Genomic DNA, 21,006 nt, shown 5'->3' on the forward strand with positions numbered 1-21,006 from the left:
AGGTCATCTGAAGATGACGACAATGGAAAAGGGTTGCCAAGGGATGGGAAGAGGAGAAACTAAGTGCATTGTGTATTTTACTAGGGAAATGTTCAATACCAACTGTAAAAGCCACCATGAGAGATGAGATCTGTGCAGAATCAAACAGCAACAAATGCACAAGATGTGTGAGATCTCATTGGCAATTTCAACATAGCTGCACTGCAAGGGCGAGGTGGGGGTCACCCGTATTCTGACACATACCAGCTGTGCAATGGCAGAACCGACAGACAAAACACATCAGCTTTCCAAAAAGGCTCCACCGCCCATCCCAGGAATTCCATCCCTGCTGGATACCACTTGAGAGCATGGACCACATCTGGCACAGGAAGCAATGATGATGCTAACATACTATTATAATACAAGCACGTTCTACATCACCTACGTGGCCACCTTAGGTAACTGCATAGTTCCCAGGATTTCTGGAGCTTCCATCAGCCTTTGTAGACATGATCAAGATGGCAACAGTGAGTGTCTACTGTCTGCAGCTAACGAGATTTGAGGTCAATCACGTCTTCATGCTCCAGCACACAGTACAAACGGAAGTCCAGTGACGGAAATAAAGGAAAACAGAGTAAGTGACCACCACCTGGCACCTGGCAGGTCAGGAAAGGAAAACTCGTACTAGCAACCTTGTGATTGTACTTCCTGAGCACAGATGGTAAGTGTAGGTTTAACAGAACAGCATTGCTTACCACAGTAAAACCACACAGTTCATTTGAATTGGATTAGGTTGGGAATTATATTTGTAATAAATATGTATGCTGGGTATAGTCTGGTTATGGTGATATATGATACAGATGGTGATACATAAACATGTTCATTCCTTTTACATTAGGATATATTTTAAGAAACATTAATAAAAATAATTTAAGGCAACATGTGGAGTCCTGAATGATGTTCTCTAACAGGAACTGTTCTCTAACAGTTATTCAAGCTTAAAAAAATATTATACTGTATTATGTTGCCTGCCGTCTTCAGAAAAGAGGACACAGGATTACTTGTTTGTCCTAAGACAAGTCATATTTCCTTGTTGGGAAATGTTGGAGCAGAAAAGAAAAAAAAAAAACCCAAGCCAAATCAGCTAAGCACTGAGTAATATTGGCATTAATATAGTGAATAGAATGTTTGTCATTTTTATGGTTACTCTTCAACATTGGACTAAATTCAGACGTGTTCCTTTCATTCAAATCACCCCTGCAATTGCTTTGTCAAAACTTCTTATTACTATTTTCAGGTTACACATGTGCATCTAAACAAGAAAAGAAGAAGCCGTACTGAGTTCAAGGTTGTATGTTGTATAATCTAGGCTAGCAAGGCAGTTACATTTAGATGGCAGCAACAAACAGTGAAATGTTAAGTCCTCCTTTTTCCCCATGTTTCCTCTGATTCCCTGTTGATCTGTGCCAGAGGAAAGCATGCATTCTCCCAACATAAATAAAGGCCCTGCTGTTTGCTAATTAACTCCATGATGGATGCATGCCTTGATGCCCTTCTGAGCTTCCACTTTCTAGCAGAACTGGCATCAGACTGGAAGGTGCAGCCAACAGGTTCCCCCCAAGAGGGAAAGGACTCCCCTGGATTAGGGAGTCCCCAAACCTCTTAGGACAACAGATCCGATGGAGGAAGTACAGAACCTTCACAGTCGCTGAAAGGTCCCAGCAGCTCAAGCACCAGCCCAAGTGCTATGTGGCCGGCAAAAAAAATAACACTTGAGACCAACATGAAAGCATTTTTACAGAGACATCAAGCCCACAAAAGCACCTTTCTCCGCCTCAGTAGGGCCACTTCATTCAGATCACCAGAGACTGGGTCCTAAAACAGTACATCATATGGTGCTGGAAGGAGAACTGACTCTGGGTGGTGAACACACAATGGGATTTATAGATGATGTAATACAGAATTGTACACCTGAAATCTATGTAAATTTACTAACAATTGTCACCCCAATAAATTTAATAATAAAAAAAAAGTACATCACCTGGAAAATGCCAACAATATGGTATGATGATGAATGAGTTCAACTGTAAGACGGCTGTTCCTAAACGCTAACGTCACGGTAGGCAGAGTAAGTCTACTCCGTGTGCACGTAAAATCTGCCCTGGAACTGGAGGGTAACCATTGAAAGTGGACAGTAGCTGACTGAATTATAAACGCCATGCTTTATCTTGAGCGATCAAAAAGCCCTCTAGTCATTCTAGACCAACTGAAACACACTGATTCTCAAAAGGACTCTTTACCTCCGGAAAGTCAAGGTATTTTTAACATAATAGTTCAACTACCTCTAACTCCAGAGCGGTCCTCTATGTTCCTTCAAATCCCCCTTCCTGTCTGGTCCCCTCCGGAAGGATACTTGGGAATTAAATTACTCAGAGAAGCCTGCAATTGTTCACTTGCACAGGCAATAAATAGTTTTGAATTATAATGTCTGCATTTCATCTTGCCTTAATTTAACAATATTTTTAAAGGAAAAGATGGTATGTGTTCCCATTTTTATGTTTGCAGGGGTAAACCAACGCCCAAATGATGGTAATGTCTGTGAACTCCCTGCTGTAAGACCTTCAGGATTGGAAAATTCGATCCTCTACGAAGCTGAGTATAAAAACCGACCTTCTTTCCTGCCTCCTCCAGTCTGGAGCCAGTACTACAGAAAAAGAACCCCACCATCCAGCATGCCTTTTCCTTTGCAGCACCGCTGAGAAATGAAGCAGTGGTGAGAAGTGAAAAGAGTACATCTGGGTTTTGGTATATATGAGGAGACCTGGGTTTAAACTCGAGCATTTACAAGCTCTGTGGTTTTGGCCAAGCGACCTGTCCTCTCTAAGCCTTGCTTTTCTCATCTGAAAAACACACAAAATGGTACTTACAATCTCACATGAAACCACCATGTAAAATGAAACCACCATGTAAAACTGGTACGGATTAGAGTAGGGCTTCTCGCCCTCATCACTACTGGCATTGGGGGCCTGATGTTTCTTCGCAGTGGGGGCTGTCCTGTGTATCCTAGGATGTTTACCATCAACATCCCCGGCCTCCACCTGCTAGAAGCCAGGAGCATGCTCCCAAGTGGTGACAACCAAGAATGTCGCCAGTCACGGGGCTGCCGGATGGCTCAGCTGGTTAGAGCACGAGCTCTTAACAAGGTTGCCAGTTCAATTCCTGCACGGGATGGTGGGCGGCACCCCCTGCAGCTAAAGATTGAAAACGGCGACTGGACTTGGAGCTGAGCTGCGCCCTCCACAATGAGATTGAAGGACAACGACTTGGAGCTGATGGGCCCTAGAGAGACACACTGTTCCCCAATATTCCCCAATAAAATGTTTTTTAAAAAGCTCCCCCTTTAAAAAAAAAAGTCTCCCGGCCGTCTCCCGGCCGGCCTGGTGGCTCAGGTGGTTGGAGCTCCGTACTCCTAACTCCGAAGGCTGCCAGTTCAATTCCCACCTGGGCCAGTGGGCTCTCAACCACAAAGTTGCTGGTTCAACTCCTGGAGTCCCGCAAGGGATGGTGGGCTGTGCCCCCTGCAACTAGCAATGGCAACTCGACCTGGAGCTGCGCTGTGCCCTCCACAACTAAGACTGAAAGGACAACAACTTGACTTGGAAAAAAGTCCTGGAAGTACACACTGTTCCCCAATAAAGTCCTTTAAAAAAAAAAAAGTCTCCAGTCATTGCCAAATGCGGGGGGTTGGGGGGCGGCTGTGGGGGATGGGGAGGAACGGGGACACAAAATATCCCCCAGTTTAGAACCACTGCACTAGGTATTTGATAAATGCAGGTTTCTTCCCTTCCTCCCACCTACGTAGTCCTCTGAAACAAGAAATCTGTGAGATCATTCTAGACTCCTTCCTTTTCCTCACCTAATCAAGCGGTAACCAAACCTAATGCCATAGCCTCCTAAATACCTCCTGCATTTATCCCCCTCACTTGTTTCCTTGTCATCACCACCAACGCTGCCTGGCCAGCTGTGAGACCTCACGCTGTCGTCCACCTCAAATCCATGTTCCCCACGCTGTGTGGTGAATGTTAGAAAGGCACAGATGGAAACAGGTTTCTCAAAGTGCCTCGGAGAAAAACGTCCCCATCCCTTGACAAGGTCCACAAGGCTGTTCACACACAGCCACTTCCTCCCTTGACTTTCAATTTGGCCACCCAGGCGTCCCTGGATGTCCCTCCCCGCCAAAAGCACTCCTCTGACACACCCACTGGGTGGTTCCACCCCAGGGCTCTGGAGCCAGAAAGCCATGGACCAAGTCCTGGCTTTGTCACTTACTAGCTCTGTGACCTCAGTACAACGTATTTACACCTCTTTGTGCCTCAGTTTCCCCAACTGAAAAGCTCAAAGTATCCACTTCAAAGGGCTGTTTGACATGATTACGTAAGTTAGTTTTTGTGAGACAGCTATGTCAGCACCTAGCAAATTTTAAATGCTCAAATTCTAGCTATGAGCTTACTTTATTTTTATCTAAAACTCCGCTCACAGGTCACTGTTGGATGCTGGACATGCTGTCTTTTCCACCCATCTTCACAGCCCAGGTTCAACAGCACCATCCTGCACAGTTATTTCTACTACTTCCCTGACCGCAAAGAGCAGTGGTGGTTTATCTGCCTGTCTTCAGTAGACCACACCCTCCGCAGAGCAAGGGTGGCCTGCCACAGGCTATCTCACCCCCAGCACAGTATCAGGCCCTGAGTGTTCACTCCATTTAAGCCAAAGTCTCAGAGCAGGCTATCTCATCGGGTCAGTGGGTCAAAAACATTTTTAAGATATTATTGAATCCAAATTTGTACATGCAACACATTACTCTTCCTTTTGCCTCGTCTTAGAATGTATCATGACTTAAAATTTTACTCTGAACTGTCCTCTTTCCCTCAAAATTCTAAGGGGAAAGACCTCCTGCCTCTCCAAGTCTCAAAAGAGGCAAATATGTTCAACAGAGGAAGGATACAGACTCACCTTAGACGGTTTACACTGGGTTCCCTCCACCCCCATCCTATCAGATTCTTAAAAGGGCAAGACACTGCCACTGCCTGTACCAGAGCACCTGCTTGAAACCATCGTCTTGCAGACTCCACGATTAAGTCTACCTGGCAAAGAAGGGCCCTGTTGCCCAGGTGTTAAAGTCACAACCAAACAGGTAAACAGAGATGTCACTCCTCCTGAGTGACAGAGATGTTATGAAATTTGGGACTTTCCAACCCACCCCCCTTCTATTCGTAAAATTGCCTATTATTAGATATTCCTGTCCCTTCCTATAATTATTAATCTTCCTTTTTTGTGTATTAAGACGAGGTTCATTCTAACAAGGCTGAAGTTGCTTAAAAGAATATATAAAATATAAGACTATACAAAGGTTTCAAACAGTCAGATGATACCAGGCAGTGAACTATGGTTAGCAACTACTAATTAGGACAGAACTTCTCAAGCTTGACATTCAGTTCAAAAGGGAAAAGAAATTCTCTCAAATCTCCTCTCCATGCTGACTTCTACCTTTGGGTTGTTATTTCACTTATAGAAGCATAAAACTAGGTCTACATCCTATGACGCTCGCTGCCACCAAGCTGGTTCCCTGGGATTCCACACAGCTGGCCACCACAGTTGGGTTTTGATGTCGACTCAATTCTCCCACGTCTTTTTAACTGGAGAGGGAAAGTCACATTCACACGGCCAGTCACGCGGTTATTTGGCCTTCGCTGGGTGGAGGACGTCGTTGACGTATTAAGTCCATTTCTGTCTTGTCTCTAGCTTGCGACAACTAGAGGACCACTTATGCCAACGTAATCAAAGACGATTTCAAATCACCTAACAGCTGGTCACCAGGCATTCGCTCCAACCTCACCATAGGAGCAGATCCACTTCCGGCATCAATTTCTCCCTCTCTGCCACGTACACACACACTCTGGTATCTCCCAACTTGAGAAAAAAACACCCTGCGGGACCCGTGTCCTTGTTTAGCTGCAGTCTTGTTCTTCCACTCCCTTTCACAGCAAAATTCCTTTGAAGAGTCCCCTCCACGGCCTCAAATTTCATTCCTCTCCTCCACGGGGCATCCGGTCCCACTCTCCCAACACAGCTTCTGCCCAGATCACCAAGGCCCCAGCCAAGCCAAACCCCCAAATCCATGCACCCTCACTGTCCTACCACCTGTGCTCCAGCTCTGAACGTGCCTCACAGTCCAGGCCCTTACCACCCTTCCTGGGACCACACTCTATGAGACGGCAGAGGGCAGCCAACCTGCTCTTGCCCTGTCTAATCTCATCCCTTCCCCTGGTCTCAATTTCCACACATGCGAAGGAGCACAATGTCCCATCCCTGCCCCAAGGGCTCCACTGGGTTCCAGACGTTTGTATCCACCTGCCTCCCGGCATTCCCTGATACTTACTAGGTATGTTACTCTTAACCTAATCTAACAGACTTTTTGATTTCCCCACTTCCCCCCAATCTGGTTCCTCCACAATCTTCCTCTCAGCAACTGACATTCCACCTAATTGCTCATGCCCAAATCCTAGGTGACAGACAGCTCCCTATCTGCCTTACCAAGTCCCAGAGACTTCCTCCAAGATATATGTGAAACCCACCCATTTCACCACACTTGCTAAGCCCGGTCTTGATCCCACCTCCTAACCACCTAGAACCAGAGTTTCTTGACTGGTCTCCCTGCTTTCCTTCTTGTCCTTCCCCCAACAATCCTTTCTTCAAGAGTCACTTCAAGTCACAAATGAGATCCTGTTACTCCTCTGCTGAAAACCCTCCCACAGCTGCCCACTGTGCTGAGAAAACCCAGCCCTTTACAGCGGCTGTCAGAGTCCTCCAGGTCTGTCCTCTGTCCCCTTCTCTGACCTCACTGCCTGCCGGACCCCGCCCTGCCCCCATGCTCCAGCCAGGGTGGTTTTCTTTCTGCCCCTCAAGACTGTTCCTATTCTGTCCCCAAACCTCGAGTAGCTGGCAACACCTCATTGCTGGCCTCACCTGCACTGCTGCTTCTCCTGTTAGTGTCAGTTCCTAGAGAGCAGCAGCACCTCTAGAGCACCTGGGGTGCACTCTACCTCCCCTCCTCCAAGGACACAAATTTGCAAAAACATGTCAAAGCCTCTCCCTGATGCCGAAGTGGCAAATGCTCAAATCACACACCACCACCTAGCCTCACGACTGTGACCGTTAATTCCACATTTATGTCGGGCCTAATTAGCGCTTAGATGGGGTTTTCTCTCGGGGACAGGGAGGCGGGGCTGACCAGCATCTGAAACCACTTCCTATGTTTGGGGTTCCCCACAGTGTTTTGATAGGAAGCTGGTCCCCACCTCCCACCACAGAAACCAAAACTTTAAACTGAGAGGAAACAAACCTCTCACACCCCTCCCCCAGCAGCAAGGGTTGTAAGCACATGACTGTGGTCAGCCAATCAGAAGCTCCTGTCTGAGCCTTCCCACCAGGGACTCAAAGAGGTCGGGGAGCAGAAAAGAATTTGCAAGAATTTGCATAGCAGGCCTGAGACTGCTATCCTTCGAAAGGCCTGCTTGCAAGGTTGGCTCCTGGCTGGCTTCTGAAAACTTGAATGGTAAGCTGCTCCCCCCACTGATATAAAACATTCCCCTAAATGATAAGTGTGCCTACACTGTGTGCGAACCACGTGGTTTATGAACACCTGCTTTCCTTCTGGGAATCGGGAATTTTAGTATGTGCTAGGTAAAGGGCACACCCATGATCAGTCCCCAATAAAAGCCTCAGGCATCGAGTCTCTAATGAGATTCCCTGTAGACAGCGTGTCACCCCCGCTGTCACAACTGTTTCAAGAGGAATTCAGTACACCCTCTGTGATGCCTCTGGGACAGGACTCTTGGACGCTTGTACCTGGTTTCCTCCGAACTTCACTCCCTGTGTCTTTTCCCGTTGCCTATTCTGCTTTCTTATCCTTTCTCTGTCATAAAACGTAACTGCATGCAACAATCCCTGGGTCTCGTGAGTCCTATTGAATCATTGTGCCTGAGACAGGTTGAGGACCCCCAACACAGGTAGGAAAGAGGAGAGCTGGTGCGGCTACCGCGAGAGGGGCATCACCTCACAGCATCCACGCAGACGTGGAGCAGTGTCATGGATGGCACGCAGTGTCCGGGAGCCCCGGGGCCTGGTGGGATGATTCCTGGGTTTTCTGGCTACGATTCTGGGTGCTCAGCCTCCCTGGGCTCCTAACCGCCGTCCAGGCCTGGCTCTCCAGCTGTTACAGGTACTTCTGTGCTTTGCAAAATGCCTTCAGTAAATCCTTTTCTGCTTCCATTCAGCACAATCAGTCACTGCTGCTTGCAATCAAGAGCCCTAACATCACCGGTATTGTACAAAAATAAGTGCTATAAATAAAATTTCAATGGCTGAGGAAGGGGTGGGGTGTGGTGTGGTGGGTAGAAGGTCCTGTAAGTCCCACAAGCCTAGCTTGGGGATAAGGTGGTCATTCTAAAAAGGAAGAGCAAAGGCAGAACAGCTTCAAGTGCCCCTGTTGTCTCTTGGACCCAAACTGTGTGCCTCTTCATTAAAGGCTATTTTAAAATTGCCTCGAGGCAGAAGCAATGGGCATAAACAGGGTATAAAGACCTGTCGCTGGGCGGGCCCGGTGGCGCAGGTGGTCGGAGCGCCGCGCTCCTAATGTCGAGGTCGCCAGTTCAATTCCCACATGGGCCAGTGAGCTGCGCCCTCTACAGCTAAGATTGTGAACAACGGCTCTCCCTGGAGCTGGGCTACTGCCAGGAGCTTGAACCAGAATGGTGGGGGCAGCGGAAGAAGGGGAGGAAAGGGAAAAAAAAAAAAAAAAGACCTGTCACTAAGACAAGGAAATTCCCAGAACCGGAGACTTCATCTAGCTAGATAAGATCACTGGCTGTCCTTACCAGCCCAAGGAATTGACTGGAAGCAAACAAACCAGGATCCTAAGTTTTCATGGGAGCAGGACTGACAAATATTCAGCTCAGCTGATTCCAGCCAATGGCTGTTCAATCCACAAACAACCCTGAAGCCCCAAGCAGAACCCAAAAGGAGGCACTCTGCCAGTGCCCGTCCCATCCAGGTGCAGCTCTAGAGGACAAGGAGCAAGACAGAGTCTCACACTGGACGTAATCCAGCGGAGACAGAAGCTGCCAGGCTGGCTGACCAAGGCAAGGACTCCTTGCTCGTCCTGTTCTCCCAGCTACCACACTGAGTTTTCTTTTTCCTCTTCTCCAAATGGGAGGTTTACTGCAGTATCCTGTTCCCTCTTCACCATTGTAGGTCAGATGTTTTGGGGGGAGGGGGCATAACCCATTCAGCCATGAGTCACCATACCATTGGGGAAAAAAGCCTCCTTTCAGGTTTAAGAGAAGGGATGGTGCATTATGCAGTCTCGCAACCTTAGGTGAATATTTGGGTTGCCTCCCTGGGGAAAGGGAGCATGTGCTTTCATGAAGCCATGGGCATTTTCTGAGGGTGTACAGATCTGAGTGTGGATGAATTATCCAACAGGTGGTCTGCAGCGTCATCATGGACTTCACCCCAGCTCAGGGAATGGACCATTAAGGCAATAAAGGCAATTCCACCCCCTCCTTCTCCATGGCTGGTTGAGGGATGGTGAGCAGATCTAAACCTCCATGGGCCAAGAAGACACAAGAGATCTCCTGGGTAATTCTAGGAAGAGAGCTCCTTAATCTTAAGAGAAAGCCACAAGGAAGCCATTCTCTTTCCTCTACAAGTAAAAACAAAACAAAAAAAGAACAGAGCTCTGACTGCCACGGGCAGCCAGCCTCAGACCAACAAGGCCTCTGAAAAGGGCCCGACTGTAGATAGCAGAGAAAAGAACTTGATTCCTTGATGACATCAGTGAGCTGGCGCATGTCCTTACTGTCCAGGTGAGCACTCCTTCAGAGACACACCTTACCTGAGACACATCTTAACCTTAACAAGACAGATAAGGTTATAGTCTCCATGACAACTATCAATAATCAATCATAATACATGGGCCACCATGCTCCGCAAACTGAGACTGGCCAACGCAAGTGCTACAATTCTAAGATCCCCATCACCTGTGAGCTGTAACTTTGGGGGAATGGGGAGAATGGGGGGGGGGTGGGTGTGAGTGCAAAGAATCCACCATCACATTAAACACACATATCCATCGTAAGATGTACCCTTATTTCAGAAATATTAAAAGACTCAAGAGGTGGAGGTGATAAGAACAAGTCTCAGACTAGACATAACATGTTATTTACTACCTTCCCCCTTTTGTTCAGGAAGGAACCACCATGAAACATGTTCTAGGAGGTACCAACACCTATCGAAGTCAAAATGAGCAACACTTCCAGCCACTTGGGTATCTGTGGCCGGAATGACTACAGCTATGCACGGCTATCATTTTGACATCTAAACCTATTTAATGCTGCAATCAGGTAATAACAAGACCTCTAACTCAAAACTCAAGAAAACTAAAATAAAGAGAAACAGATTTGAGTTTGATCACAGGCCACACTTTTCAGAGTACACACAAAAAATTTTCACAACACTACTAAAGGTTTAAATTACATTTAAGCACCTGTAGTGCAAAGAAGAATAAAAATACAAAATTTAAGTGTCCACAGTAGAGAAAACGAAACATTAGGTTGGTGCAAAAGTAATTGCGGTTTAGGGGGGCCAGACGGCTCAGTTGTTCAGAGCTTGCGCTCTAACCAACAGGGCTGCTGGTTCAATTCCGACATGGGCCAGTGAGCTGCGCCCTCCACAACTAGATTGAAGGACAACAGCTTGGAGCTGATGGGCCCCGGAGAAACACACTATTCCCCTATAAAAATAAAAATAAAAGATTTTTTTAAAAAAAGCAATTGCGGTTTAAAAGGTTAAAAAAAAAAAATTGCAAACACCGCAATTACTTTTGCACCAGCCTAATATTTTGCATGCCGCAAGTGGCCAAAAAAAAAAAAATCTAATTTACAAGTCACTTTTTCTGAAAAATATTCAACCCTTTATCTATCCTTCCACTTCCCACCTTGATGGTGAGCTCCTAAAAGGCAAGTGTGGCAAGACAATGACCTTGAAATCCTTAGACACAAAGCACAAAGTGGGCCCTTGATAAACACACGTTCAACTGAACAAACACTATCAATATTTGTACTGAACAACTGCTCTAATTTTTACCCGAAGCTTGACGTACATGCATTCGGGAGGTTTCCTTCTGCCTCACTTTTAAACTTACTTTTATTTTAAGAAAAAAAAGAGTTCATTATAGAAATACAGAAAATGTAAGTAAACAAACAAAACAGATAATGAAAATTACCTATGATCCCTTTACTCAAAGAGAACTCCCATTAATATCCTGGGATATATTCCTAGTCATTTTATCTATGCATAAACACTTTTAACCACAAAAGGATTCCACTGTTTTGTATAAACAGTGCACCCACTGTTTTGTAACCTACTTTTTCCACTGAATATTATATTACTGACATCTCCACATTATTAAATATTCTGCAATATCTCCCCACCCCAACCACCTTCCCCCAGGGCTGTACAATACTCTTCCCTACCTCACTTCTCAAAGGATAAAGGAAAAGGGTCTTACTCTCAGCTTAAAGTGTTCTCTTTCACTAATAACATTCTCTGAAAATTAAGACAGCTATTCCAAAGGCAGGCAGCATGGCACATACCAGTTTTTCAATTACCACCACAAACATAATGAAGAACTCAACACCAACACACAGCATTCAGCTTCCTCTAGATACAGCTACCTTCAAGAGTCACATTCACTTATCCTCTGATGTTAAACAGCAGGGAGGAAATATAGACAGTTCAAAGGTGAAAAACCAACTCACCGGTAGTTTTAGCATCCAATTAACACACACAATACCGGAAGCACAAACGGAACAAGAAGAAAGGACAAAAGAAAGCAAACTGATTCTGGTTTGCTTTTCCTTTAAACCTCACACTCCTTCCCCTTTCTAAGCCAAACTGCCAAAGATAAAGCTACCGTGTTTCCCCAAAAATAAGACCTAGCCAGACAATCAGCTCTAATGCATGTGTTGGAGCAAAAATTAACATAAGACCCGGCATTATATTATATTATATTATATTATATTATATTATATTATATTATATTATATTACAGAGCAGGTCTTATAGTAAAATAGGACCGGTTCTTATATTAATTTTTGCTCCAAAAGACGCATTAGAGCTGATTGTCCGGCTAGGTCTATTTTCTGGGAAACACAGTAGCATTATGATAACACCCAAAGATCAATCACTTACTAACTTAGAGAAAAATTATGAGACTTAGAAAAGAAAGGACAAGATTTTCAACACTCCCATGTTTCAAGATTTTCAAGACTCCCATCTTTCGTGTTCTACCGGTAGTTTGGAGATTCGTAAGGATATGGAGCTTTTAAGTCAGTGGCATGCATGTACACACATTTGTTTTTCCATTAATACTTAATATTGAGTGCTTACTAAGCAAAATAATTCTCTGAATAGCTGAGGCTTGCTTTCATTTTCTGAAAAACCAGATCAAAGTGACTTCCAGCATTTAAAACAAAAACTTACACATAAAAAAAAAAAAAAAAAGAACTCATCCAACACAAACATCTTCAGTTAAACAAAAAGAAAAATTAGTAGAGACAATCTTCACCTACATTACAGCACTCAAGCCTGTCTTCATTAGACTCCTCATGTGGGTGATATCTAACAGAGTTGCCAAAATGTACCTAGAAAATTTGAAATCAGAGAGAGAACCAAAAAAACTGTTTTATTTTGCATTTTAAAACATTAAAACAGATGTTCAGCTGGGGCCATGCAGGTAGCTGCCCACCAGGTAGGAATGCGCTGGCCAACCTTCCCAACTGTGGTTCTCGTTCTACTTCACAAAATGCTCTAGAAGACACATCATAAAACATGGTCCAGAATCATCCAAGGAGACCAAGAAGAGCCAGGCCTTGAATGAGGCTGAAAAATGGGAGATATTATTAAAACGTGACAACGGTGTTAACAAAGGCAAGACCAAGAATCAGAGGCACGGCACTGGCCCTTGCCCCTGCACCACCGGGTCACCACCTTTTCTGGAGGTGCCCAATCAGATGAAGAGGGAGACAGAACAGACTGGAGGGGAGACACGTGCCTGAGCCACTCAAGGGATCCATCCAAACTTCACTTCAGGTGCCTGGGAAGCCTGGGGTGGGGGGGGAGGGGAGAGGATGGGGGAGAAGGAGGGGAAGAAGGGGGCATGGAAGGGGATAGCACCCTAATCAGCAATGGGACCATTCCTGGGCTTCCTGGGCTCGTTCATCCCCTTCAGGGGACCACCATCCCTACAAGCCCTTCCAAGTCCCACCTTCACCAGATGGATTTCACATCCCAGTATTTTACACTAAAAAAAAAAAAAAATCCACTTTCGAATGTCCCTTTTTCCTTAGTGAATAGGAGGTATAAAAAGAATACGAAATCTTTCAGTGGATGCTTGCCTGCCAAGAAGTCACCAAACACTGAACTTGATGACAGCAAGGGAATCTGATAGCCTCACCATTAAACTTGGCAAGTTCTGAATCAATACAGGACTCTGGAGTCAGGGACAAAAAGTCGACTAAAGTGTCAATTTAAGCTGGTTACCCCAGACACACCTAAGTAATATGGCTTTTGTCACCTACAGGTATTACAGTAATAATCAGCATTCAGGCCACTCAGGTTCAGAACAAAACATTGCAACTATCACGAGAGTCTATATACTCAAGAAATAAGATTCCAGATCTTTACACCATCGCTTTTCTTTCTTCCAGAACTTGAGCCTTGCATCAGGAATCAAGAATATCTCCAGCAATCAAATAACCAGGAGTGGTGATAATTATTACTTCCTTCTCAAAGTCAATGGCAGCAATTGTAGAGCGGTAAGTATAGCAGAACTAGAATTATTTAGAAGTCCCCACACACCCAAAAAGAAAGTATATGGCAGTGGTTCTCGAAGGACTTTTTCTGTGTTTGTATGTTGTGGGGGCTTTTTTCCCAAATCCAAATGCCTGAAAATTAAAACTCTTCCAAATTTCAATAAACCCTGGACAAGGAGAACCTTGAAAAACTTGGAAAATAGATGATTCCTGAGACTGCCCACAGTGAGAAATATTACTTTAGGTGTTTTTATTATTAAATGATTTTTTTAGTCTGTAGGAAAATATTCTTTTCTAAATCTAGTTTCTTTATCCTTATCTCTAAATTATGCTCTCATTTCCACATTCCACTCTCAAGCAAGCAACTCCCAAGTCAACAGTAACATCATTAAACAGTACAAATATTGCCACCTATAGTCAGAAAATGAAATGCATTTGTTTATACTGTGACCTGGAAGAGAAACAATGTAAAAACAAACAATAACATTTTGTCTCCTTTCTCACACCCTCCATTAATCCTACTACCCTAATATTTATCATCATTATGTTACTTGTATATTATTTTAATCCTCTTTAACATGGATTGCCAGAAGATCAACATGTAGTTCGCTACTTATTAACAAATATATTTGCTACAATTAACAAATATATCAGTAAGACAAAAACACTTATTCAAAGACCTACAGCATCAAAAAGCTTGAAAACTCTTAAGTTGGATCTCTTTTTACCATCGCTACTCATCTAGGACCCCAAATTCAAAGCCAGCAATAAAATCTGGTTAAACAGATCTTTCAACTCAAAACAAAAATGTTAGGGGGCGGCTGGTTAGCTCAGTTGGTTAGAGCACGATGCTCGTAACACCAGGGTGTAGCCACTGTGAGCTGCGCCCTCCACAACTAGATGGAAGGACAACTACTTGACTTGGAGCTGATGGGTCCTGGAAAAACACACTTAAATGAAGTTTAAAAAAAAAACAGTATGATCTCAAGCTATCAATGAGAAATGAATTAGTCTCTTCCACCAGTCACTTATTACTTAAACACCTGAACAATACAGAAAGGTTATTAAATTAGCGATGAGCATGAAGTTTCTCTCCCCCACAGTGAGTGCAAAAGCAATTTAGCAGGAACTCCAAAGTACTGCTGCGATGTCACATTCTAAAGCCATTCTTCGCGTCAGGGATGTACGTCTTCCTTGACATTATTCATATTTCTAAATATATATCAGCATATTGACACTCCCAGAATCCCAAAACAACTTTCCAAGAAGTTTCCCTGGGGTGTGGACACTCACTGCATTGAGGAGACACCAAGTACCCGTCAATGGCTTCCCTTTCAATTGTGTTCTGCATGCTCAAGCAACTGCAATTGTCTGTGGATTCCCATTTTCCCATGTCCTCACCCCTATGAACAAAACTATTTTTTTTCTTAAATTAAGGAAACTACTTTGCAATCATGAAATAATTCCAATAAACACTGTGACGATACAAGTAAACAGAATATAAATTAAAATGTCAATTTCTACAAATTCCATAGAATCCTTAAAGAAAAGAAAATATCTAAAGAGAGTAAGTAGAATTTAACACAATATATTATCTTTGCCCATGTTAAAAACTGCTTTTCAGTGTCACAGTAAAACCTAGGTCCTTTGGGGGTTTGTTTCCCAGAGGTTAGCAGTCAGGACTTGGGTTGTAACTGGAGTCGCCCATGTGCTGGGTACACAGCACAAAGACCAGTGGTGCTAGGCCTGACTCAGGCATTTAGAATTGGAATGAATGGGCAAGTCTTAGTTTCCTCTAGAAAACTGACTTTCAGCATGCACCTTTAGAGCCAAACAATACCGAAACTGTAATTTCTGAAAGCAATCTTGTGACCACTTGCACAACTGCAAAGATAGCACGCAAGGTTTCCCAAGTAATCTCTTGAAAACACACACAGACCACTTTTTATAAACTGAGGACTCATCTAGGCTCCCTGCTTCTTCTCTGGTAACGCCCACTGAAGAGCCTTATTCTAGCAGTTTTCTCAGAGACGGCAAAGCAGAAATCTGGCTAGCAGTTGACTAAAAAGCGTTGACTGATTGGGGGTATTGAAATTGAAGGTCCAGAGTTAGCGCAGGTCACTAATTAGAGAAATTCATGAATTCTAAAACAACCTTGTTTTTGTAGTTTAACATCTCGGGAAAAAAGATGCTTCATAAAATCAATGGTATATCATAGCTTGACCGCAATTTTTTTCTTTTTTTCATAGTGATACATAAAGCAAAATAATGGTGCATCTTAAAATTGACATCTTAAAACATGATATCTACGCCAAAGGTTAACCTTGAATGTTTGTGATAAAGTGTTATATGCAAATGAGCAGTTCCCTATGACAACAAGGCGTAGTTGGACCTGGTGGCAACTACAGCACAGTGGCTACATCTCAAGGGCCACATGTCAAGGGCCACATGTCAAGGCCACGATTCAGACACAGTAATTGCTGCCAGGTGAGAATGAAGCCCCAATGAAATCAGATTTTTTACCATTTTCCATGAAAATTCCCAAGGTTTAAAACACTGTGGACACCATGCTAAGCAGGGCTCTTGATTAATTCTGGCCTACAAGCCATCCGTTTACAACCCCTGACATTTATCTCTACCTTATATTATCCCGAATAATGTAAATATAAAGACCCTTCAAGATATTTGGAAGAGAGGGAGCATATTTCAAACTAGGGCTGTGGAATCAACAGAACTGGGTTCAAATCCTGACTCCATGACATACTAGCTGTGTGTCCCAAAGCATGTCACTTAACCTCTCTGAGCCTCCATTCCTCACCTGTATATTACACCTCATAGGGGTCTTATGAGGGTTAAATGGAACAACAAGTGCATAAAGGCTTAACACAGTGCTAGGTGCAGAGAAAGCACATGAAACACTGGCCAACTATCCTTACTTGTATAAAATAAGGAAGGAAGGTGTCAAAGTACCATCCCAAGGCAGGCTGGCCTTCATTTCTATGCCATTTGCTTCATCCTAACCACCAAAAATATTTTAAATGCCACATCTGCTAAGAAAGCTGTCATTCAAACTTTCACCCACCAGAAAATCTTTTCAATACCTTTCTAAGATGTTATAATAGAAGATGTCAGGAGGTTAACAGTAACATTCATGAGTAAACTATGCCAAAATGTGCTACAGATTGCCAAAAAAACAAAAACAAAAATCCAAATAAACAACAGCCATGGAACCAAGCCAGATGCAGAAACTAGTCCAAACGGTTCTGATTCCAGACCAGATCTGATCCTGGGCCCTGAATCAGAAGTTTTGTTAATTTGCTAATTCCTCCAAACACCAAAAATCCTTCATCTGATGGCACCTTCAAATTTGGTTACCCAAACTGACCTGATTTAAATCAGGGTGAACATGAACTATAATTCACCAGAGGAACCCCAGCCAGAAAGGCACATAACAATAAACAAACAAGCACATGCACTCGCACAAGCAAAGCCCACACTTCATCCCTTTCATTCTACAAGCTGGACAGACGTAGGAACAATGCCCTCTGTCTTGGCAGACCGCTGTTTTCTAGGTTAACGCAATGCTTCATCTTCAGCAGTACTTAGAGCTAGTCTTTCTGAGATGGGATATAACTAAGTTCACTCCAAAAATACAACGCTTTTCATCCACGTCCAATGGAAACACAAAATTCACTAAATATGATGTCTATTTTGCTAAGAGGTTTATAGGACGACTTCTACAGAACTATCGAAATAGCTTTACGTGTGATGGTCTGCAGCACACTAAGTGTGTGAACTGCCATGCACCCACAGTTAACACGCCTTGGAAAAACAACCCTGCAGTTTGTTTCATCAGGCCTTCTACTTTAAGAGGCTGTTAAAATCTCCCGTTTGTTGTCTTGCACAGGCTAATGCAGGGAGACAAAACGAGCTTTGCAAACTCAACAAGCAATTTGTTAATATTCTACGAAGGCATTCCCTGATTTTCCGAAGGGCAACCTGACAGCATGAAACCTCCCATAAAAAGCAAACACCATCAAACTGTGAAATCATCAAAACAGCCCTGCCTTATTTTGTCACTGGTAGGAGAAGCTGAAAAAGACAGATGTGATTTTTGTCTTTTGCAATATAATGTGTGCGGAACTAAAGAGTACCAGCCACATGGCCCTCACTCAATCCACCAATAAACTGTCTTCATCACCTCTTGCTAGTCCCTATACAGCCACAAATACCCCTCTAGTAACATGCAGAAGCAAACCCAGTTCTACACACACACACACACACACACACACACATTCTCTTTATACTCTATCCTTCACTTTCACACTAGATACCAAATAAAATCATTAGTATTATTAACTCATCTAGATAAAAGTGGCAAGATGCACTCTAGGTAGATTCTGACGCTAGCTGTAAATGTAAACGAAGCACGAACAACAGTGATATGCATGTATTTACCCAGCTGCATTTCCCAAAACCCTGGTAAAAATCATATTTTTTTTCAGGGAGCTGTGAAAAATAATCATGTAATTGTTTTTTTAAAGATCTAAGACGAAACACAGCTGTCTCCATCCTCCACAATCCCTCAAGCCCTTTGTTTAGGAATGTCTGCTTCTCAGCACCTTTCTAAAAGCTCACTGCCTGCCCTCTACCGCTGATAATTAAATGGAGAAGTAGAGAATGAAAGAGAAAGCTCCTCAAAGGGGAAAGAAGCCAGGAAGAGAAGCCCCTGGGCAAAAGAAGCAATGCTACTTTTCACCCATCCGCAGGTAACTGCACAAAAAAGGGAAATTACTTTACACAAGCACAGCAAAAGCAAAATAATCAAAAATGTAAATCGCACATTATTTGCATTGTGATCATTCTTTGATAAAATGCCACAAGCTTTCACTAGCATCCTTAAGGGGAAAAATAAGTCACACCCCCAAACATCCTCCCCACTTCAAGATACCTATTCCATTACACACTTAAACAGCACACATACACACACTGTACCAGAGTACCAGAGTAGGAAAGCTGGTGAGAGAGAAACCATAACGTGGGCATGTTTCAGATAATAGCCTCTTCATGAGCCCCACCCCCATCAGCAAAGAAAGACGGGACCTCAGAAAAGAAAGAAGCTGGAAAGGAAGAAAGAGACATCCAGAAATCCTTGAATTGCCAGGCAACTTTTCATGAAATGCACAACCAGGATAGGAAATACCTCCCTGCTGAGTAATGCTTCTGGGTTGTAAATTCACCTCTGGAAAGGGGAGCCAGACCTGAGCGCGTGCCCCGCCAGATGGCAAACCCCTCCTACCTGCTCCATCCAGCCTGCCTGTCACGCCGCGCCAGCGAAAGGCCTCCCACCCCCCTTTTTGGCAGAGCAACACACCAATAAGAGCCGAGTGTGGCTGGGCGAGAGAGAGCTAAGCAGTGATTTAGCAGGATCCTTTCTAAAGGGGAGGAGTGGGAAACCGCGAGGAGAGGGCGAGGGTGAAAACAAAGCCCTTTCCAGTCAAACCGAAGCCTTCGGGGCGTGGCTTAGTTAATGTTCTTTATTAATCAAAGCGATCGATTGAGAGCATTCGTCTCTCCGGCCACCCTGGAGGTGCCGGGCTTTGATCTTCGCGAGGAAAAAAAAAAAAATGGCAGGGCTGCAAGCTTCCTCCAAGTTTCCAGGAGCACCTGCCACCATCCTAGACCTCCTCCCCCCACAAAAAAAGACCCCCAAAATCCAAATTTCTGGCATTAGATTCTTCAGGGGAAAAAGGCACACACCGCTCCATACGTTCACCGACTCGCACCGTGACAAGCACACACAGGCGTCAGAGTACTTGCTGACACGGACGTTAGCAAGTTCCCGGGGAAGACACTTCAGGTTCCTCTGGGCCGCGCGGGTCGCCAGCCCCCACCCAGACGTGACACACCGCAGGGGACTCCCGGGCTGCGGGAGCGAGAGGCGGAAAGTTGCCCCAAAGCCCCAGGAAACGCGGCGGGGAGAGGAGGGGGAACTCGCGAGCAGAAGCGCATCCGCCTTCAAGCAAAGGCGGGGAGCGGCCGAGTGAACCCCGGCTCCAAGGGCGCCGCGCTGCTTTATTTACAAACAATACATTGGCTGGGGGAGGGGGCGCGGGAGCCGGGCGGAAAGGCCGGGACAGCCACCCCCCGGCGCCCCGCTCCCCGCCGCTCTCGCGTTTGGGGTTCCCCTGCGGGCGCAGGAGACGCGCACCCCTCGGATCGCCCCAATCCCCACCCTTGCCCGATCCCGGGCAGGAACTCCCCAGGGAGTCCCAGACGGGAAGGGGGCGCCGCTCACCTCATCTTCCGAAAGTCCATAGACTGGCTCTCCGAGCCCGGTCGCCATGGAGCCGGCGCCCCGCGCGGGTCGGAGGCGCTCCCGGGCGGCTGGGCTGCGACGCGGGGGGCCGGCTCTGCACCCCTCCTCCGGGTCCGGCCCGCCCAGCAGCCGGCCTCGCGCGTGCCTCGCCGCAGGTGAGGGAGCCCGAGCGCGCGTGTCCCGGCCGCCGCCTCCCGGGAGGCTGCGGGATCGTGCGGGCTTGCAGTCCGGAGAGCGCGCCGAGCAGCGGGCGGCAGCCCCCGCGCCTCTCCCAGCGCGCGGCGGCGGCGCCGAGCCCGCCGGGCTTCCCCTCCCCGCCGCCCGGCCCCGCGCGTCCCCTCCCTCCGCGCTCGCCCGCCGCTCTCCGCCCCGCGCGGAGCCTGCGCTCAGTTCTCGGGAAGCCGGCTCGCCGGCCCCTCGCTCGCTCCCTGCCGGCCCCTGCTCTCTCCGCCCCCTCCTCTGCCTCCTCCCACCGCGGCCCAGAAGGGACCCTCCCCGCCTCGCCGGGGCGGCACGAGCCAATCAGAGGCCGGGCTGGGCGGCGGGCCGCGGGGGTGGCGGATCCTACGCCCACGCCCACGCCGCCCCACCCCCGGGCCTCTGGAGTCGCTTTCCCCGCTTCCTCGGGGCTCACGGCGCGGTGGGGCGGGTCCGCGGAGGGGGTCTGTGCGGGTCTGGCCTCCCCAGCTGACCCACCCCCTCTCCCGCTTTCCCTCTGCTTTGGGGGGAGGGGGCGGGGTGGGCACGTCGGGGCGCTGAAGTCATTTTCCACAA

The 21,006-nt window shown here is 46.0% G+C and overlaps 1 protein-coding gene across 2 annotated transcripts in view; it reads right to left on the bottom strand.

The window, feature by feature from the left end:
- The window catches only part of NEDD4L (NEDD4 like E3 ubiquitin protein ligase), a 315,839-nt gene extending 295,153 nt beyond the window's left edge, over positions 1 to 20,686 (bottom strand). Inside the window, exon 1 of one of the 2 annotated variants that reach the window (XM_081079103.1) lies at positions 20,212 to 20,686. In XM_081079103.1, the coding sequence (XP_080935229.1) occupies positions 20,212 to 20,259 (48 nt within the window). In that variant the 5' untranslated portion in view covers positions 20,260 to 20,686. The remainder of the gene's footprint in view (positions 1 to 20,211) is intronic. The other variant, XM_081079104.1, reaches the window with a different exon arrangement.
- Positions 20,687 to 21,006: the final 320 nt, after the last annotated feature.

This window comes from Rhinolophus hipposideros, assembly GCF_964194185.1.
Source record: "Rhinolophus hipposideros genome assembly, chromosome: 17".
In the NCBI taxonomy this organism is placed as follows: domain Eukaryota; kingdom Metazoa; phylum Chordata; class Mammalia; order Chiroptera; family Rhinolophidae; genus Rhinolophus; species Rhinolophus hipposideros.